Below are 21,328 nucleotides of genomic sequence, written 5' to 3'. Positions count from 1 at the left end.
ATGCATAGTCTATTACCCATCTATTTTACTACGAGGTATATTCAAAGCAAAATAAGTCAAGCAGAAAAAGATGATTATCATATGGTTTCATTCATATGTGGAACATAAGGAACAGTGCAGAGGACCACAGGGAAAGGGAAGGAAAACTGAACAGCAAGAATAAATGAGAGAAGGAGACAAACCATGAGAGACTCTGGACTCCGGGAACCAAAATGAGGGTTACAGAAGGGAGGGAGGTGGGGTATGATAGGGTAACTGGGTGATGGGTATTAAGGAGGGCATGGGTGGTGATGAGCACTGGGTGTTATATACAACTAATGAATCATTGAACACTACATCAAAAACTAATGATGTACTATATGCTGGCTAATTGAACATAATAAAAACAAACAAACAAAGCAAAAATGAACACATATGATTACAAAAAGGCATGTATGAGAAAGTTCACAGCAGCACTATTAGGAATGGCCAAAATCTGAAAGCAAACTATTAGTCAACTGTAGAATGCATAAATTCTTGTATATTTATAGAAAGGAATTGTGTATAGCAATGAAAATAAGTTAACTGCAATTACTTGCAATGACATTGATAAATCTCAGAAACATATTAGTAAGAAAAAAAAAGCCAGATGTGAAAGAATAATAGATTTTTGTAATTCCAGTTCTATAAAATTCAAATGTGTGTGTGAGTATTCCATTTACATGAAGTTAAAAGTAAGTAAAACTATTTTATGGTATTCGACGTCAGGTTAGTTGTTACCTTAGCAGGAGGAATACTTACTAGAAGAGAGCAAGAGGGAGGCTGGTGATGTTCTATTTGTGCTGTAGGTGCTACTTACATGGTGTCATTACTCTGTGAAAATTCACTTGGGGGCATATTTATGATTTATACACACTTCTGTATAGACGCTATACTTCAGTAAAAAGTTTACTAAAAATGTGGAGTTCTGCTGCTGAGAATGACAGAGTAACTTATATTGTACTAACTCTCCTGCCAGTAAAATTACAAATTCTGGACAAATATTTTAATAAAAAACTGTTGAAAGACAGCAGACAACAAACAAAGCTGGCAGAAATCGGTGACATGACCCTTAAATAAGAAAGGTGCATACTGAAACAGCTTTTCTCCTAAGGGCCTTCCCAATTTGGTGCCCTGCCGAGGAGTTCTAGCTCAAGAAAAGAGCTTCATTCTTACATGGCTGAAGAGCCAGAGGTCAGAATTCAGAGTTGTCAGAGCAGCTACAATTGTAAGGAAAATCCTGCAAAAGAGGGAGCCAGAGAAGAGGAAACCCCAAATTTACACACAGCAGCCCCCTAAATCCCTCCCTAAATTGTACACTGCAGAGGGAAAACAAGAAGAAAGCTGAAAACAGCCGAAAAGCTAAAAGAGACGCAAGGAGATTTCAGCAACTTCTTGATGCACAGGACACAGAGTCTGGAGTTTAAGTCCAGTGATGTCATAGGATTTTGGCCAATAATTTCGACTTTGTTTGGAAAGTTCACACATTAGGAATGAGAACCACAAACCAGACTAAGGACTATGCCTTAGAACTATGGAAGAACCCTTAACATATCCTCTATAGGTTTTAGGTGATCCTTCAATAATTTCACTGTCTGCCAAAATAAAAACCAACATTCTTCCAAATCCAGAGTCTCTAAATGTATGAAACACAATGTCCAGTACACAGTAAAAATTAGTATATATAAAAAACACATAGAATGTGATCCAGAATCAAAGGAAAAACCAGAAATATAAGTAGACCCACAGAAGACAAAGATATTGGAATTAGCAGACTTTAAAATAAGTATTATAAATATAGGACAGAATTCACAGGATTATACACACACATGTATTACATTTAAGTAGATACATTATAGAGACTGCACATGCATGTATGTACATTACATATACACACATACACACATGTACATAAGTATGCAGGTATATATATAATCCTATGGATTTTTCATATATTTACATATGTGTATATATGTGATCCTGTAAATTATTTAATATATTTACACACATACACATCATATACGTATATAATATTATACACACAGGGATATAATAAAAGGAGAATTTCAGGAAGGATATAGGAAGTACTAAGAAAACCAAATGTAAATCTTAAAAGGAAAAATACATTTTTGCTAAAACGATTCATAGTATAGATTTCAAGGAACTTGGACACTGTAGAAAAAAATTCTAGTAACTTGAAGACAGGTGAGTGAAAATAACCAAAATTGAGTAAGAGAGAAAAAAAGATTAAAAAATAAACAGAACTCAATAACCTGTAAAACATTGTTAAGAGGTTTTATACATGTAACTGCAGTTCAAGAAAGAGATAAGTAAAAGAATGGGGTAGAAAATTAGAATATTGGCCAAAAATCCTCCCAAATAGTTGAAATCTTGAGAAACATAAATGATGAAATCATATCTCTTTTATCTCTCAAAACCATCATTTTGGTTTTGTCCCAATGATTTATTTCCATTCACTTTTCTAAAGACTTGTGATTATGAAACTGTATAAAAATATAATAGATATGATGTTATCTGTTTTAAAAAGTGAAAGGGTAATAATGTTACATTTTGCTAAATAAAGAATCAACATTTGAGATATCAAAGAGATGAATCTGATTAAAATGGGAATAGGAAAAGAATAAAGGATCAAAAAAGAAAACTCTTTTTCATCTGTATAGTTCAAATTGTGATGAGAATGGTGAATAAGATACCAAGTAACAAACAAATTTGTAATGACTTCTGTCACGTTGAAAGGAAAATACTTTACTTAAGACACTATGCAACTTTAACTGAATGACAGTAAAGAATATATAAAAATAAAAACTTAAACATCAAAATGTACCTTCAAAAATCTCTTTATGCTTCAGGACAGTAATGAATAGTTTCTCACCAATGAGTCAAAATAAAAATATGTGAATATATGAGACATTTTACCATCTAAAAAAGCAATCTCACTTCTCTACTGGTAAATTTTAGTTATTTGAACATATGGCTCCAATCTTCTTAAAAATGCTTGATCAATCACTCTTTCAAATATGCACTGTCCCATCATTTGGTAATGTCTAAATAACATCTGGGACAGGAGAGGGTAAAAGTAGCCTGATGTTAAAAATTGTAGAAAATACTACTTTCATATTAAAATTTTAATTTCTCATAACCTAATTTCTTTCAGACATGAGCAATGAACATGTGGCCCTTTCTATAGATGTTTTAATACACAGAACCCTCTTATTTTGCCACACACAGAAATAGTGGTATAAGAAGAAGCCATCTATTTCAAATACTTTCACTAATTCCTTTACTAGGGAAACCATTCAAACCTTATAATCAAAGTTGTCTGGACTTCTATCTTAAAAAGAATTTAAAAAATATTTAAGTTAGCTATAAGACATATGGAATACTTATTATTAGAGTGGTTTTTAAAATACTTCCTTAGATGTTTAAAATTATAAATTACTAATGTCCATGGAACTGAAGTACTTTTTTGAATCATTTGAATATATAAATTTAAAATAGGAAACTATGAGCAGAGAAAACAGAATTCCAACAATACCAGTAAATATCCATGTATATTCAATAAGTTCATAGCCTCAGCTCATAGCCTCAGAGATTGAATTACGAACATATTCTATTATGCAGATGTAGAGAATAAATGATGGATTATTATACATTTTTTATGATAACTGTTCATGCATATGTTCCATCAAATATGTTAATGATCATGATCTTTGACAATATAAGACATACTTATAAATAAATGCAATATTTACTTTCTCCATGAAAAAAACATCCTGGAAGTCATTCTTATGAATGAATTTTTTAAATAATTAATGTTTATTTATACATACCTTAACTTGAACTTGAACACTAATGAGCAATATATCCTCAGCCAATAGTAATGTCTTTAACTTCTAAGTGTTATTTCCTAATCTTCATTTCCTTCATGCATATGTACACATTTTTACTTATCTTCAGTTCTACACATTACTAATAAGTTATGATCACATTTTAGGTGTAAAACACCAATTTTTGCCATATGTTCAAGCAATGAAAATTAATTTTATTAGATGTTAGTTGGTAGGTAGTGACAAGACTGAATGGTGCAACATGAAACCATATTACCCATGAATGAATTTAATTCTATAGCAGAGGAGCCATTTGGGGGATGATTAAATATTAAAAGCTACAAACTTGATTAAATCAAATTAATTGCATGAAAATCTATAATATATGAAGCTAACTAGAAAGAACTCTATTCTCATTGTTCTTCACATACTCTATTCTTAATTTGCTGGGGAGGAAAAAATAATGAAAATTTTTGGTAGATTTAAGAGTTTCAGATATGAAGAGTCATCAAAACTAGTTATTGTAATAGCAATTAGAGTAAGTATTAGCATTAGTAGCCTGTAAAATTAAACTATAAGAATTAGTACAAATTGATTTATATTAGTAAACTGCATGTAGTAACCTGTGATTCTACATTGTGATTTAGAGAGAATGTATTTAGTAGATTACAGTGACCAGAAAGAATAGACACTAAAATGAGTCCACATAAAATAAACAGTAGTGTAATTATTATACAAAACATGTTTAATGGCAATTGCAAATAACAGTGAGTAAATGTTTACTCTGCGGAGAAGCTGAAAAAAGTGAGTGCTATAAAAGTAGTGTTTAAATAATACCACCCAACTATAAGAGACTATAGCTAGTGGAAATAAAATTCTAGTCATCAGAGACATTATTTTAAAAAGGAGTGAAGGTAATTCTCTAGGCTTTCCTATGACTAAATATCCCATAAGACTTATCCTTTGCTCTAATTCTCTATTCATCAAATAGCCTTCTGATATATAATTTAGTCCTCTATTCATCAGGGAGAATGTGATCCATGTAAACAACAGTCATTTGTTATGTTGTCAAAAATATTTCCTATGATTGATAAATGACATGGCTTTTGTGCTTATAAATTTACGCTTCTGAAATTTGGTTAATATCAATCAATTCTCCATTATTTCATAAAAAAAATGTTGCTAAGCCTGGAACATGCTGACTCCATGAAGATAAAATTATCCCATTACACTACACCCAGCAGCAAGCAGACACCTCCCCCTTTTAATAAGAGACTCATCAAGAAAACAAATTAGATTCATAGGAACAACAAACCAATAATGCCACTTTTTAGTCTAGAAAACATTTCCAAGGTTCTTTTAAGATTCTCTGAATTGATCAAATTCTATCTGATACTTTGGACTGTGTATAATTCAGGGTAAAATACAAACACTGACAATAATAATAACAATAACAATAATTACATTAGTTTGTAGCCCTGAGAAATTTAACTTTTATAACCACCCTTAATGTAAGTATTATTCTAAATGAGGAAAGTGAATCATAGCAAGAGAACGTTCCTGAAGTCATATGGCTCTTAAGTGAGAGAATCAAACTTTAAATCCATGTTTGTTTGAGTAATGCTCATGGTCATGGTTTCAACCACTATGCTATACTTGCCATCCTACATTTTATAAAATACTTGGCATAATGAAGATGGAAATCATAATTTCAGATATATATATAGCTACATGACCAAATTTTACAATGGCTGCTATCTCATTCCTATATAAGTTTCCAATAGCTAAAATTAAAACATAACTGTGCTTCATTTGAGGTCATACTGTGATAAATCAATGCTGTAAGTATAACCTCATTTTAGTGAACCAATTTAAAACCATCAATAACTATGAAAACACTAATAGATGCCTGTTAATATCCACAATGGGATCTTCAAATTCTATGTCGTATATATCATTCAAGATAATGCAATAAAGGTCTGATAAATCTCACTGAAAACTTACTTTGCAACCTCCTTGTTGGGCTCTCTCCATGAAGCTGTCGTCTCGGCATATATGGAGAAGGGTGGGGAAGTGGTAATGAAGAAACATCATGGGTCTGAAGTTTGTACCAATGTGGCTCATCATCTAATAATGCTGTTTCTAATTCAATCAAAATCTACAAAGTCAAGAGACAAAAGGATGTTAAAAATCTATAATATAGAAACTCTCTTAAATGGTCTCATACCTTTTACAATAATGATAATTATAATAAAAATGCTATTAGGTCAAAAGCAATGTTATGTTACAAAACTGTCCATATGTTTTGACAATAACTAAATAAAAGATAAATATGCACAACTTCTTACTGACTCAATAGTTTTAAAAAGCTAGATTATTTACAGGTATCCAACCACCCATCTACTGTTAAATTTGCCATTACATAAAGACACCACAAAAAAGAAAAAAAACTACAGGCCAATATCTCCAATAAACACAGATGCAAAAATTCTCAACAAAATATTAGCAAAACAAATCCAAAGATACATTAAAAAATCATTCACCACAATCAAGTGGGATTTATTCCTGGGATGCAGGGTGGTTCAATATACACAAATCAATCAATGTGATACATCATATCAATAAGAGAAAGGATAAAAACCATATGATCATTTCAGTAGATGCACAAAAGTATTTGACAAAGTACACTCATGATAAAAGCCCTAAACAAAATAGGTCTAGAGGGAACAAAGCTCAACATTATTAAGCCATATATGAAAAACCCACAGCTAACATCATATTCAAAGGTGAAAAACTGAGAACTTTTCCCCTAAGCTCAGAAAAAAGACAAAGATGTCCACTCTCACCACTGTTATTCAACATAGTACTAGAAGTCCTAGCCATAGCAATCAGTCAAGAAAAAGAAAAAAAGGCATCCAAACTGCTAAGGAAGAAGCAAAATTTTTGCTATTTGCAGATGACATATATAGATAATCCTAAGGACTACCAAAAAATTACTAGAACTGATAAAAAAAATTCAGAAAGGTCACAGGATACAAAATCCAAATACAGAAATCTGTTACATTTCTATACACTAATAATGAAGTAGCAGAAAGAGAAATTAAGAAAACAATCCTTTTTAAAATGGCACAAAAAATTAAAAAATACCTAGGAATAAACTTAACCAAGGAGGTGAAAGACTTGTACTCTGAAAACTGTAAAACACTGATGAAAGAAATTGAAGACAACACAAACAAATGGGAAGACATTCCACGTTTGTACACTGGAAGAACAAATATTATTAACACATCCATATTACCCAAAGGAATCTACAGATTTAATGCAACCCTATCAAAATACCAACAACATTTTTCACAGAACTAGAACAAATAATCCTAAAATTTATATGGAACCACAGAAGACTTCAAATAGCCAAAACTATCTTGAAAAAGAAAAATAAAACTGGAGGTATCACAATCCCAGATTTCAAGATACAGAAATCAAAACAGTATGGTGCTGGCACAAAAATAGATACATAGATCAATGGAACAGAATGGAGAGTCCAGAAATCAACCCACAATTATATGGTCAATTAATCTTCAACAAAGGAAGCAAGAGCATGTAATGGGAAAAATACAGTCTCTTCAACAAATGATGTTGAAAAAACTGGACATCTACATGTAAAGAATGAAACTTGACCACTTTCTTACACCATACACAAAACTCAAAATGGATTAAAGACCTAAATGAGACCTGAAACCATAAAAATCCTAGAGGAGAGCACAGGCAGTAATTTCTGACATGGGCCATAGCAACATTTTTCTAAATATGTCTCCTAAGGCAAGGGACACAAAAGCAAAAAAAAACTATTGGGACTACATTAAAACAGAAAGCTTTTTCACAACAAAGGAAACATTCAGTAAAACAACAAGGCAACACCCTGAATGGGAGAAGATATTTGCAAATGATATAGGCAGCAAGGGTTTACTATCAAAAATATATAAAGAACTTATGTAATTCAACACCAAAAAACCCAAATAATCCAATTTAAAAAACGGGCAAAAGACATGAGCAGACATTTTTCCAAAGAACACACATAGATGGCCAACAGACACATAAAAAGGTGCTCAACATCACTAATCATCAGGGAAATGTAAATTTGCCATTACAGAAATAATGCTTATTACTACAAGTCTGTAGTAACTAATAGTTGTATATCATTTGATAATTTAAAAACATTTTTATTTACATTTATTAATTTAAACTTTACGAAAACTCTTAAACGGGGAAACAAAACCAAATTAGAAGTGTCTACTGTATGTTAAGAATGATGTCATATGTTATCTTAATTCTCAGAAAAAAACTACCAGATTGGTCTTATTCAACTTTTACAGATAAGGATACCAAGGCCAACAAAGGTGAAAAGAACTTGTCTAAGCTCATATTAGCTGGTACGTGAGAAAGTTATAAATACGAATCAAAGCCTGTCTTATTTAAAACTCTGTTCAACACATCATGCCACTAAGAATTCAAAAAAGGAAAGAAAGTGAAGAATAGATTTTTAATACAAACCATATCATAATATGGATTTTATAGCATGAATATTTAATAAATATGCAAAGGAAGTCAGTCCACAGAATAAATGACTCTTTTTATTTCCTTGTAGTGTCCTATGCAAAGATGACAGTGCTTGCGGTGACGCACATGAGAACTGCTGCATAACGATAAATGACTATTGAGCTATGCGAGCTAAATAGAACCGTATTGACTGCCACAAATACCATACATTTGTGAAACACAAACCAACGTTTTAGCATTCAACACTGAGATTTCTACAACAGGAATAAACATCTAAAAATTGTCACAGATTATTTAAAACCCATTTGTTGATGGCATCAATGTTTTGTCTTAGAGTAGTAGCTAAATTCATTCCATGAAAGAAACTGTTTACTTTTTCAGATATTCAGAATATAAGATTTTACTGATAATCACATAAAGAAAAGTATTTAAGAGGACATGAATAGTCTCAGCTTTAAAATAATTCCAGATACCTCTCCTAAGAATTCGCTTTCTTCCTCTCGAACTCGAGCTTGATCCCAGAGCGTAATCTCTAGCATCCGTTCCCTAAATTCTCTTCGGTGGACTGGAGAATAAATGAATGTTTGGTTCCATTTGGGTTCCAATGTTTTCTTTACTGTTTTCGTTCTTCTCTTGTTTTTATCACTATAAAAAAAATAAGAATATATGAACTTACATAAACCTTTTAAAGTTTTGTCCTAAAAATTATTCATTTAAAATTTCTCAGGCAGGGAGTGAAGTTTTACCACAAACTTATCATACATTAAAAATACTATAATAATTTAAATTCCTATTAAACTTTATAGGTATATAATTATATCACTTTATAAAGGCAATGTTTTGATAAATCTGAAAACCTTTCGTGATAATTAAAAACTTCATCTTTCTCAAAATCTAAATAAAACCAGACTGAAAAATACTAACTCTCCATATTTTTAAACATATTGCCCTATTGGAAACCTTCAAAATGGCAGTGAACCAGTAACATAACATATAATACTCACACCACAGAAGTGTAATTGCACAAAAGTCCAAAAAACTGTGATGTTCACAACTTTATATCCATATAGCTCAGCTGAGCAATTATAATTACACTTTACTAAGTTACTTTCTTACATAAAGAAATACATGCTTGCCCATTTGACAGTTAATGGGGTCTTTAAAAGCACTGTAAAATTATTTCTTTTTCTTTTCTTTTCTTAGAGAGGGAGGGAGAGTGGCAGGGGGAGAGAAAGAAACTTAAGCAGGCTCCACGCGGGGCTGCACACTGGGCTCCATCTCAGATAATGACCTGAGCTGAAATCAAGAATCCGCTGCTTAACTGACTGAGCCACCCAGGCACCCCTGTATTTTTAACTTTTTGAGGAAGCTCCATACTGTTTTCCAGAGTGGCTGCACCAATTTACATGCCCACCACCAGCACACAAGGTCCCCCAAGAGTCAGACGCTTAACCGACTGAGCCACCCAGGTGCCCCTGTAAAGCGATTTCTATGTGAGGTAGCCACTATAACGTGGGCTGGAAATGCAAGCTGGCTCCCTGACAGATGGGGCGTCCATCTCGGAGGCTTCCATACTTTTTAAAACTGCATTATCTCTATCAAGTGAATGTTAATGACAAGGCATCCCATTATATGCATATATATTTACGAAATACACGTTATTACTGTACTGTGGTACTAATACATTGTGTCAATTCGTGAATATACAAAATTAGAAATTAAAAATAATTAGGTGAAAATTTAGAAAATCAAATATTTCTTCCTGAACGCTAACGGATTGTCTTAGATCCCCTGGGTGCATCCATTCCTTTTGGACATCACTAGCTTATTAGAGAGATTCAATGGCTGAATAGGAATAAAGAAAATCACCTAGGAAGAAAACAGTAAGCTATCTAGAGAGCTTGTTGAAGTGAGAAATGGACAATAAGCTCTGAGTAGACAAATTCCCTCAGCACAACTAAATTCTAAGACTGCTGGAATATAGGAAGCAGGGAGAACTAAGAAAGGACAGGTGTCTCTGAATTGGGGAGGCTTTGCAACTTCTCCTAGGTGAATACAGGGTTTCATGCTCAACACGGGTTGTATTTAAATAATCAAGGGCACATATGTTTCCAGAGCTCATATATTTAGTGTGGCAGAAAGCCACTTTAAAACAATGTATCTTCATTAATTTCTATGGTCTTATCAGGAAAATAACTTCGGAAACCCACATAGGAAATTTTAACTCTATTCCATGTTATGAAAAAGTGCTATTATAAACAAAAATAACAAAATAATAGAATAATAACAAGGACTAGGATTTATTGCTCCTGTCATCCCCTCTCTTCATCTAAAATTTTCACAAATATTTATAAAGCACCTACATATATTCCACACTTTAAAAAATGAATTATGAGACCCTGTGAAGAGAGAAAGTTCCCTCCTTTAAAGCCAGGAAGAAAGCACTGAGTGGGAGCCTTGCTGTATAATCCAACAATTGCAGGTTTTACTTTAATCTGAAAGGGAATAGAAAAATAAACCTTGACTTCCTCTTAAGTAGTGAAAAAAGTTCTCAAATAAAGACGACTATTTCAGAAAGGATGTCTATACTGGGTAGGAAGGAGAGTAGATAATCACTGAAATTCCTCGCACACCCACCATATACAATTAACATTTAATAAGGCAATTTAGTGTGTATTGAAGCACCAATCCATGCAAAGAACCATGAAAAATTATCTTCAGGGAGTTAAAAAAAAGTTAAATTATTATTATTATTTTGTTTTTGGAAGTATAACAAAAGCCTTCAAAATAAGGTCAGGTTAAAAAGGAGGGGCAGCTCAGTCAGTGGAACACGCTACTCTTGATCTCGGGGTTGTGAGTTTGAATCCCATGTTGGGTATAGAGATTACTTAAAAATAAAATCTTTAAAACAAAGAAACAAACAAAATAAGATCAGGTTGTAAAAGTCAAAGACAGAAAGTTGCTAAGAGTATTTAAAAACTAAGATCAATACGCATGCTATTGAGATTTTTTTTTTTAAATAGCAGCCCAACAGCAATAAAATAAATCATTGATCTCTAACAGCATCATTAACCTGTTAAGAATGGAAACTATTTTTTTTTTTAAATAAAATCCAACCTAAAGCCTTTTCTATGTATTTTCATGCTACTGGTATTTTTGGTTTCCATCTAATTTATTTTAGTAACTGTACGCAAAGACTTGATGTGTTTACTCAAAATGAGAGAAAGAAATGTATTTTGACTGAAAACCAACTTTTCTTCAAGATATAAAAGACTGTAAAGCACACCCAGCTATTTTTTAGAGTACATAATTCATTACTTAGAAAATAGTGTTTTAAATGGATTAACTAACATAGTGACATTCCAGTCTAAATCTCTTCAATGCAGTCTCACGTGTCCCTCCAGGAATTCTTACCAATAAAAAGGCATCAATTATTTTCTACATTCACCTATTCAAATAGTTTTTCTTCCAGAAAAACTGTCAAGAAAAATGAAATAATTCATACCAAAAGCATAAACAGCCCTTTATGCATGTGTAAAAACTTGTATCAACAGAAAAAAAACTGATGATAATGTAGGTGTTTCTGAGTTCAGGAAAGAATTCTTTTCTCTTTTAAAGACAAAACACCCTGGGGCTCCTGGGTGGCTCAGTGGGTTAAGCATCTGCCTTTGGCTCAGGTCACGATCTCAGGCTCCCGGAAACAAGACCAGCCTCCAGCCCTCTGCTCAGCAGGGGAGCCTGCTTCTCCCTCTCCCTCTGCTCCTGTGCTTTCTCGCTCACTCTCTCTCTCAAATAAATAAAGGTAAGACCCAGACACAACTTTATCAATCAATAAAGTAAGCAACAAGCTTGCTTAAATATTCTTCAAATTCCTCATAATTTGCAAGGAAACAGCTGAGAAATAATTTGTGAGTGAAATATTAAAGTGTTTCCCACATTCTTTGGTGTTGAGAAAAGATAAAAAACACTACATTTACAATATAAAGGATGGTGAAGGGGACCTTCCTTTCCATTTTAGATCTATCTGCTCAGAAAGGAGGAGAGGGTATGTAAAATAAAATAAAACTAAACAAAAATAAACAATCAAATATTATTATTTGATTCCATAATTTGAAAGACTTTTTATCATCTTCAAAAATATTTTTCTTCAAAGGTTTGAGGAAGTAGACACTTTAGTTCTATGTACCCATAAGTAGATGGGAAGGCAGCATTTCCGGCAGCTTGTTATGACGGCATTCTAAGAACGCTTGGACTAGAAACCAGGTGTGCTGTAAGAAGCCAGGGGATGTGGCCTCCAGGAGGGCAGGGGAATGTGGCTGTGAAATCTGTCATCCAACTAAAGTGTAAGCTAGATTTCAAAGCCCCAGTTATGAATATCATCTCTTCTTCCTTTGCCCATCAAAGTATATCCCTAGCCAAAAGACAACCTAAGTTGTGAGAAAACAACTTTCTTCAAGCAAATTTTTTCTTTTTTTTTTTTTTTAAAGATTTTATTTATATGACAGAGAGAGAGACAGCCAGCGAGAGAGGGAACACAAGCAGGGGGAGTGGGAGAGGAAGAAGCAGGCTCATAGCGGAGGAGCCTGATGTGGGGCTCGATCCCATAACGCCGGGATCACGCCCTGAGCCAAAGGCAGACGCTTAACCGCTGTGCCCCCCAGGCGCCCCTTCAAGCAAATTTTCTAAGATGAAATTATAGGGCAAACAGTTTCTAATCACTTTGGATAGGATGGCACCTTGACATATCTTCTGAGGGATTTTCTTCACAAATTTCACTTCAAAATATGTATCAAATAAAATGGAAGGCCTTTGTTAATTGCCTACTTCCTTTCTTTCATCCTTTTCTTTGACAGATTATTCTTCAGATGATGTGTGGGCACTCGACTCTGATGACTTTCAACTTGAACTAAGTACATGAGGGTCCAGAAGTGTGTGAACATGTTGAAGATCACATCTGTGCCTGGCCACTTCCAGCCTGAGAAAAAATGACCAGACCTTGAGAACACTCTGTCCTGGAAACTACGGATGCAGAAAAGCCGGGGAAAAGGTAATTGGTGCCATTAATTCTCTCTTGTTTCATGATGTCTATTCAAAAATCTCTTTTATTTTTTTATGTTCCAGAAATTAAAAGTGATTAGACAATTTTTGAAAAACTATTTCTCCAATCCTAATTCCTCTGCTTAAGTTAGGGCAGAGCAATATCATTTATGCTAATTAGCATGGACACAAACCAATGATGCTTGAAGAAGCTGATTCTGGGCCCAGTGGTTAAGTTTCCTTGATGATATGGGGTGGTGAAATATGAAACACTCATTAATTTTATGGAACATAAAGAAATGAAGTATGAGGAAGTAGGACTTGTAAAGGAATATGGTGAGTATCTTTTAGCATCATTTCCAGCTTTTTGCTTCTGTAGATTGTGTTAAAAATGCATTTGATTTTAAAAAGTATAATTTTTAATGATTTTGACAAATGAAAATATACATCATTTAAGAATCCATACAATGTAAAATAAATATTCAATAAAATCATCTATAACATTTGATACAAGTTCTAAAACAATCTTGAGGCTTTACTGTCACTGCTTTGAAGACTAATGGGAATCACATGAATAATATGAATCATTATGCTTATGTTAAACTTCATAAATATCTGACTTGCATGATATATAAAAATAAATAAGGCAGAATTGAAACACCCACTGTTATTAACATTTCTTATTTATTTTCAAGAACATTTATTTTTGTTTCACATCCCTACCTTCTGTCCGGAAGAAAGTAAATTTTAACATAAGGATTCCTTGGCCTCCCATCTTCCCTGGAAGGGAGATCCTTTGCTCCCAAAATTGTAACTATTAATTGATGACCAACCTTGTCAAACCATAGTTTTATCTGAAAAGGAAAAATATTCATTTATCAGCTCAAAATTTTGAATACCATAACATAATGTTTACATTCCCAATCTTTGCCCCATTCTCTTATGCTAATGTGAGCACAGAATATAGGTTCTACTTAGTAAGCTGCAAATAGTTAAAATAAAAGGATATGCTATAATAACTTCAATGAATAGAGGAAATAATTCAGATATTTTGGGTTGATTGAAAAAACCCTTGAGCTTTTTGTTATCCTAATTTGATTGCTTATGAACATGCATATAATAATTACATTGCCATAACTAAGAACTTTATATACAATGACTGCTCTGTGTCTATCTTTATGCAAGAATCACTGTGGTTCATTTTAGCTCCCCTACAATAATGAGCTCAGAATAACTGCTCAAATGAATTGAATAGATACTTTATTTATATGGCATTCACAGGGAATTTTTAAGCAAATGTTTTAAAAGACAAAACGTTTCATTTAAAAAGACATTTCAAAGATTATAAGCCAGGTAGAATTACTAGTAGCTTTAGTCAATAGCCTCCTTAAGTTTGGATTTAAAACCATAATAAATTCATCTTTATAGATTTTTTTTACACAGACATAAAGTCCCTTTTTCATTAGTGGGGAAGATGTATCACATCCTTAGAATAATAGGGTATATTTTATCATTTGAGATGAGAAAATGTGAGTAATTTCCCTATGACATAATCAGGGATTAGAACTTCACATCCAGCTGCTAAATTCATTTGATTTAACAATTATCACCTCCCACACACAGACCTCACACTCCCACACCTAGCTGGCTGTTTCTACCATGTCAGGATTTATAACTATGGCTCTACCCCACATTTTGGTTCAGAACGCAGCACATCTTTGACCACTATCTTGACACTGAATCCAAAATCTGAAATTTGGGAATGAAGTTATGGTTTATATATAGTTTTGTGGTTTATATGCTTTTTAATAGTTTAATTTTTCCTTTAATTTGGATGCACAATATTTGCAGCAGTTTAAAAAATTTAAATATATGTCTCATGTCAGTCCTTCCCTCTCCTCCTGAAGTGGACAGTCAGGTCTGGGCCAGCTCTGACATACATAAATAAATACATATCATACATACATACATATAAAAAATCATATAAAATAAAAAATGTATGTATGTATATATGATATACTGGTAGTGCAGTTCCAATTCTAGCATGGTTTTGTTGTGTCCCTTACTCCATAGTTTAGAGAATGACAGGCTGAGCAAGACTCCTGAGTCAGAAGAGGAAGACTGATGGCCCAGAAGGGTATATAAAATTATTTATCCTGCTTCTCAGTCAAATGGAATTCTCCCTCTTAGTAATAATAAGAAATACTTAATTTTTAAAAATTATAATTATTATTCTTTATGTTGTACTAAGTCTTTATGTTTAATGCAGGTATTATCTTGCTGTTGTGTAAAAAAATTTTCCTAATAGAGCTGCCAGGTAGCCTCTAGAGAAGTGTTTCTTAAAGTGTGGTTCCCTAACCTCCTTACAATCTGTGTTATCTGGTTTATTTGTTAAAAAGTTAACAAATTCCTGTGGCCCACTTGTCACGTACTGAATCAGAACGGGGCCCAGGCACTCGCATTTTACCAAATCCTCCTGGTGATTCTCATAGGCATCTAAAGTTTGAGAACCACTGCCTTAGACTAGGGGATCGACAACCTGAAGAAAAAGACTCTAACACGCAAATAGAAAAAAAGCTCCAATATTTCCTTGTGTGACAATATGAGAACATAGATACAGATGAGGGTAAGTAGAAAAAAAATATTCTTCTGCCAAAAGACATAAGGGGAAAACAACAACAAAAGTAAGAAATACAAGAGTATCTCGTATATGAGATGAAACAGAGATGTTGTCAGAGAGCATCATGGTTCCTCTAAAATGTGTCACCAAAGCCACATTAATTTCTGATATTCTCTATTTTCTATAGCAATAAAAAAGCTGATGGCTTTATTTTTCCATGATATTAAAAATCCTTCTCTGAGGATCATGACATGAATATTAGGCACTTCAAAGAGAAAAAGATTCTAAAGGCTAAAGAAAAGTTTTCTGATAAACTTTACATTTAGAAACTAAGAAACAGTAATAATTATTATTAGACTAAGCTCATATTGGAGAAAATCACTGATTTCTGTCCATTTTTTGGAGGGATGAGACTAAACCCTTGCCATCTCCACAGGCGATTTTTTTGCTCTTCAAAAATTGTTAGAAACATTTCAGATACATAACTGCAAATGTTTGATAAGGAGTATTCTTTTTAGATTTTCTTATGCCATAGAAAACCAAAAATATCATTTGTCAATAATATTCATTTTTCATACAAACATATTAGGCATATAGCCTTCATATTTTTACAATTATACCTCACAGTTTATTAAATCATACTTTCCAAATAGATAAATGTTAAAATAATATAGATTAAAAGAACAGGCACTTTTTAATTTTACTGATTTTTTTAACCAAAATTACAACTTTTAATAAATGGTCTTAAATTAGGCATTTGATCAATAGCCCTATTTTTTATTTTGTATTACAGGACTTGCATTGAAGTTTTTAATAGATATCCAGTTCACCTTATCCAAACAGAATTATCTTATTAGCTAGATTATTTTATCACATTCCTAAATTTCTTATCTGTGCTTTTCAAATGAATAGTTAAAATATATGTTGATTTCTCCAAAACGTAACAAATATATCTCCACAATCCTAGATATGACATACTTCTTATTTTAGCTGATTTTCATTAATAGAAATCTTGGCATCATTTTAATTGTTTTAATATAACAATCATTCCAGCTTTCCCATGTATGCATTCTTAAATTTCCTAAGGAGAACTGAACAGCAGAAGCAAATATTTAATTCTAAATAACATTAACTAAAACAACTATAATTTTTAAAATTTAAACTAAATTAGTATTATTCAAAACTAACAACAAAAAAACATGCAGCAAAGCAAGGAAAGCATACTACTACTTTAAAAAAAAGAAAAAACTATATTGTCATTACTTTACTATAGAAGGGTTTCCTAATGAAAAGAGGCAAACAACTTGTACCAAGTATTACAGTAAAATTAACGGCATTTCGATTACAAAATGTAAACATAAACCCAACACATTTTATTTAGATTGTTATTTTGTTCTTTCAAAATAATACACTTTCCAAAGTTGAACCTTATATATAATATGCATAAAATTCATATTTTAGATAAGGTACAAATTTATTTGCCAATCTCCTCAAGGAGTTGTTGCTTGGAAAATGCAAGAGAATGTACATGTTAAGTGATATAATGAATGATTTAAAGAGACAGCAACCTTAGTGTAATAAAGGATAATACCAACAGTATAAAATTAGCTATTTTTGTCAATGTTATATATATATATATATATAAGCACAGTCTGAAGCCTATGACTTTTAGTATTTGGTTCATCATATAAATCACTAACAAAGATTGTCTCTTTAAATTTTTATTGTATTTTAATCCCCATGCAGAATTTTACAAGCTGGCTTATAAAATGATTTGAAAGTCAATAATATGGTTTGGAGCAACATACCAAAAAAAGTTTCCTACTACGCATTTTCCAAAAACATACAAATAAGGGTTAAAACACAACTTTAGTTTCTATCAGGCAGACAAGGCCTTTACCTGAACCCTAGGAACAAAAGGCGTTGTTCTTCTACTAAGGCTTTGGCTCTGGTAAGCAAAATTAAAGAAAAAAGCAATAAAACAAAACCAAAAAGGACAACACGCTGGAACTAAAAGACCAAAAGTAAAATAAACACATAAAACTATCCCTTAAGTATACTTTTCCCGTAACAATATATATCTAAATTAAGTACTTCAATAGAATGAATAAGTTAATTTTGCCAAAATGTTAAAACATATAAAAACTATATAAAATCTTAGTTTTTAAATGTAATCAACATAACAGGAATTAAGACTGAATGTAAAATGACACTTTTGGGCTCGTATACTCTGAAAGAATGAGTATAAACATAATCCAAGAGCCAAGAAATTTCAGGTTTCACCCTTAAACACACTACCATAGAAAAAAATCATAGTCCAAGAAGATGTTACATGAAAACGCATCATAGAATTATAGTGAAAAGTCATCTGTAGAAGTAATTGTGTGACTTCTCCAAAATATGTCTAAGAAAAGTTTAAAAAACATTAGCCAAGCTGGCTTTAGCATTTCTTAAAAGAATAAACACGGTGAGATGAAAGTGTGCAGAAGGCACTGGACTAATTAGTTGATTCACATTTTAAGAATTTATCCCAGATTCTAGTATTTAAAAACCACTTTTAAACATTTATTAGGTACCACTCAAGATAACACTTTCTTGCTAATCACACTTATTAATGATAATACCTCATTTCTTTTTATTTCTATAGTTCTTTATAGTCTTCCAAGCTTTTACGGACAGTTTATTCAAGTTCATTGCCTCCAACACGAGGAGGTAGTTGCTATTATGTCTAATTTGAGATGAGGAAACAGAGACATAGAAAAGGCTGCATACAGTTGCCCAGACTCAAACAAAAAGTAAGATAGTGTAAAGGTAGAAAATAAAGCCAGGTTCCAAAAAACAAAAACAAAAACAAGAGAAGAGAAAAAAGAAAAGAAAGAAAAGCAAAGAAAAGAAAGAGAAGAAAAAAGAAAAAAAAAAAAAAAAGGAAGGCCAGTTCTGATTAAGTCAGTCTACTTCAAATTCTCAGAATAAAATCAAATTTTCTTTCTCTTCTGGCTTATTCTGTTTTTACTTTGAAACAGTTTCCAAAAGACACCACAATAATCAGAATTTTGTGCCTTTATTAAGGCATGCCAATGGTTAAATCAGGAACAAAATCAGATGCATATTTCTGGTTTGGGGAATGGATTTCAAGGCATGTAATTCTGCTTCTTTCACCAAGATTCCATCCCATTCCTCATACTTCTCATGGATATCACTCTTGCCTAATTCAAAGAGTTATAAATAGAGGCTTCAGACCTTTCCATTGTTATAAGGAAACAGATAATAGGTAGTAGGAGGACTGTTGCCTAATTCAACTATCATCAGATAGAGACTGTTTAAGACATAAATCTAAAACTCAAAGGAAAGCAGACCTTAAAAGCAGATATCAATCATATGAGTCATCTTTCTCTCTCTCCAAAAACCAAGGCAGTCTCAAATCTAAGCAGTCTTCCTTTTCATGTGGAGACATTTCCAAAGGAAGAAAGAAATCTTTAGATATGGAGTATGTTACCAATATCTGTCTGCATAATTCTAGGTGGAGAGGACTCTGGCAAACGGACCAGGGATGTATGAAATGCACAGAGATTAACAAGGCAGGCTGAACAAAGGCACTAACAAAGTACTCAATTTGGAAATAGATTTTCTTTTCCTTGCTCTCTCACCTGTTCTGTTTTAGACCCAAAATAGCAAGGTAATGGAAGACTTTTGCAAGTAAATATTACTCCATAAACTAAAAAAAATTAATTTGAAACAAACAGCACTTTGAAATAAATTAGTCCTTTAAGGCAAACATTTTCCATCTTCTAAAATGGTCTCAAATCAGCAACTCACAGATTTCTGAAATCGGTTGTCTACAATCTATGGTAATTTAAACCTAATCTTCACTTATAAGTTTATACATTAAACTTGGCTATAAAAACGTATTTTTGTTTTGCTAGTTTTTTAAAATAAGAGGAAATTCAAATATCATAAAAGTAACCATTTTAAAGTGTACAATTCAGTGGGATTTAGTACATTCACAATGCTGTGCAACCACCACCTCCCTCTAGTTTCAAAACTTTTTATTACCCCAGAATATACTGTACCTATGAAATAATCAATCCCCATTCCCCTATTGTCCCAACTCTTGGCAAGTACTAAACTGCTTTCTGCCTCTATGGATTCTGAATATTTTATACATGAATGGTGAAATATTATATATTACATTGCAAATTGTAATTAATACTAATTCATGTATTTTAAACAGAAAATATCTGATGAAACCTGTAACAACTCAGCCTCATACAAATGAAGAAGTGAATTTGTACACAATTTGTTTTGCATTTTTAATGTCACTCTGTACCATATTGCACCACTATCTTTAAGGCATTCCTTTTATGCAATGCTTCTGGAATAACAAGGTTGTGACGATGAGGGATAATAGATAAAAGCTCGAAGGAAAACACTTTCATTTACAGAAAGGTTTAAAAAGACTATAGAATTTCTGACATATGAAGGCTACATACCTACTCCTCAGCTACTTATTCCACTTAAAAGGGCATACAAAATGGATATGTACAATATTTACAAATAATCACTAAAAATGGCATCAGAAAAATATTAAAACAAAGTAACTTAGGGAAACATTATAGCCATAAATCAACCATAGACCCAGAAGTAAAATAAAATATGATTGTCAATAAGAATCAATGTGTTCCTACAGAAAGAAAGAATTTTGAGCCATTTCTCACTTTTAAAAAGAGTTGAAGGCTATCTTTTATCTGAGCACTCTATCAAAAACTAGCCAAAGACTCCAGATTAATTTAAAAATATTGAAAGAACTACAAAAGTAATCCTGTGAAGAAGGAATCTGTTAAGCTGTGGAAGAACACAAGTTTTAAAAAGAATCAAAATAAGGGAGTGTTGACACTGAGAAGGCTAATATACAGTCCAGGTGTCACAACCTGAGCTCACACTGAGTTTCTCACCAAATGCATTAATGGCACTTTCACAGTTATGCCCTAGGAGAGTAACAAGCAGCAGCAGAGTTCAAGCATAGAGAAGAAATCAGCTGCATAAATTTTTTAAAATCATCCATAGCCTTGAAATGAAAGTTTAAATAACAATTTAAATTATATGTATATTTCTGTTTGAGAAAATAGCAGTCCATGAACTGACATAATATATTAGGAGGTCAGCTCACAGACCATACAAATTATCTTTGCTCTCTGGAATTAGCAACATCATAAATTTGTAAGTGAGTTATGAGCCCAGGTAAAATCTC

The 21,328-nt window shown here is 32.5% G+C and overlaps 1 protein-coding gene across 1 annotated transcript in view; it reads right to left on the bottom strand.

Moving 5' to 3' along the window:
* Positions 1-21,328, bottom strand: part of RIMS2 (regulating synaptic membrane exocytosis 2) — a 626,259-nt gene that overhangs the window by 249,893 nt on the left and 355,038 nt on the right. Inside the window, exons 18-20 of the mRNA XM_057307663.1 lie at positions 14,184-14,314; positions 8,897-9,068; positions 5,871-6,024 (exon numbers count right to left, since the gene is read on the bottom strand). Coding sequence (XP_057163646.1) covers positions 5,871-6,024; positions 8,897-9,068; positions 14,184-14,314 — 457 coding nt within the window. The remainder of the gene's footprint in view (positions 1-5,870; positions 6,025-8,896; positions 9,069-14,183; positions 14,315-21,328) is intronic.

This window comes from Ursus arctos, unplaced genomic scaffold, assembly GCF_023065955.2.
Source record: "Ursus arctos isolate Adak ecotype North America unplaced genomic scaffold, UrsArc2.0 scaffold_6, whole genome shotgun sequence".
Lineage (NCBI taxonomy): Eukaryota > Metazoa > Chordata > Mammalia > Carnivora > Ursidae > Ursus > Ursus arctos.
Note: the sequence above shows the minus strand (reverse complement) of the source record. Positions and strands in the feature narration are given on the sequence as shown.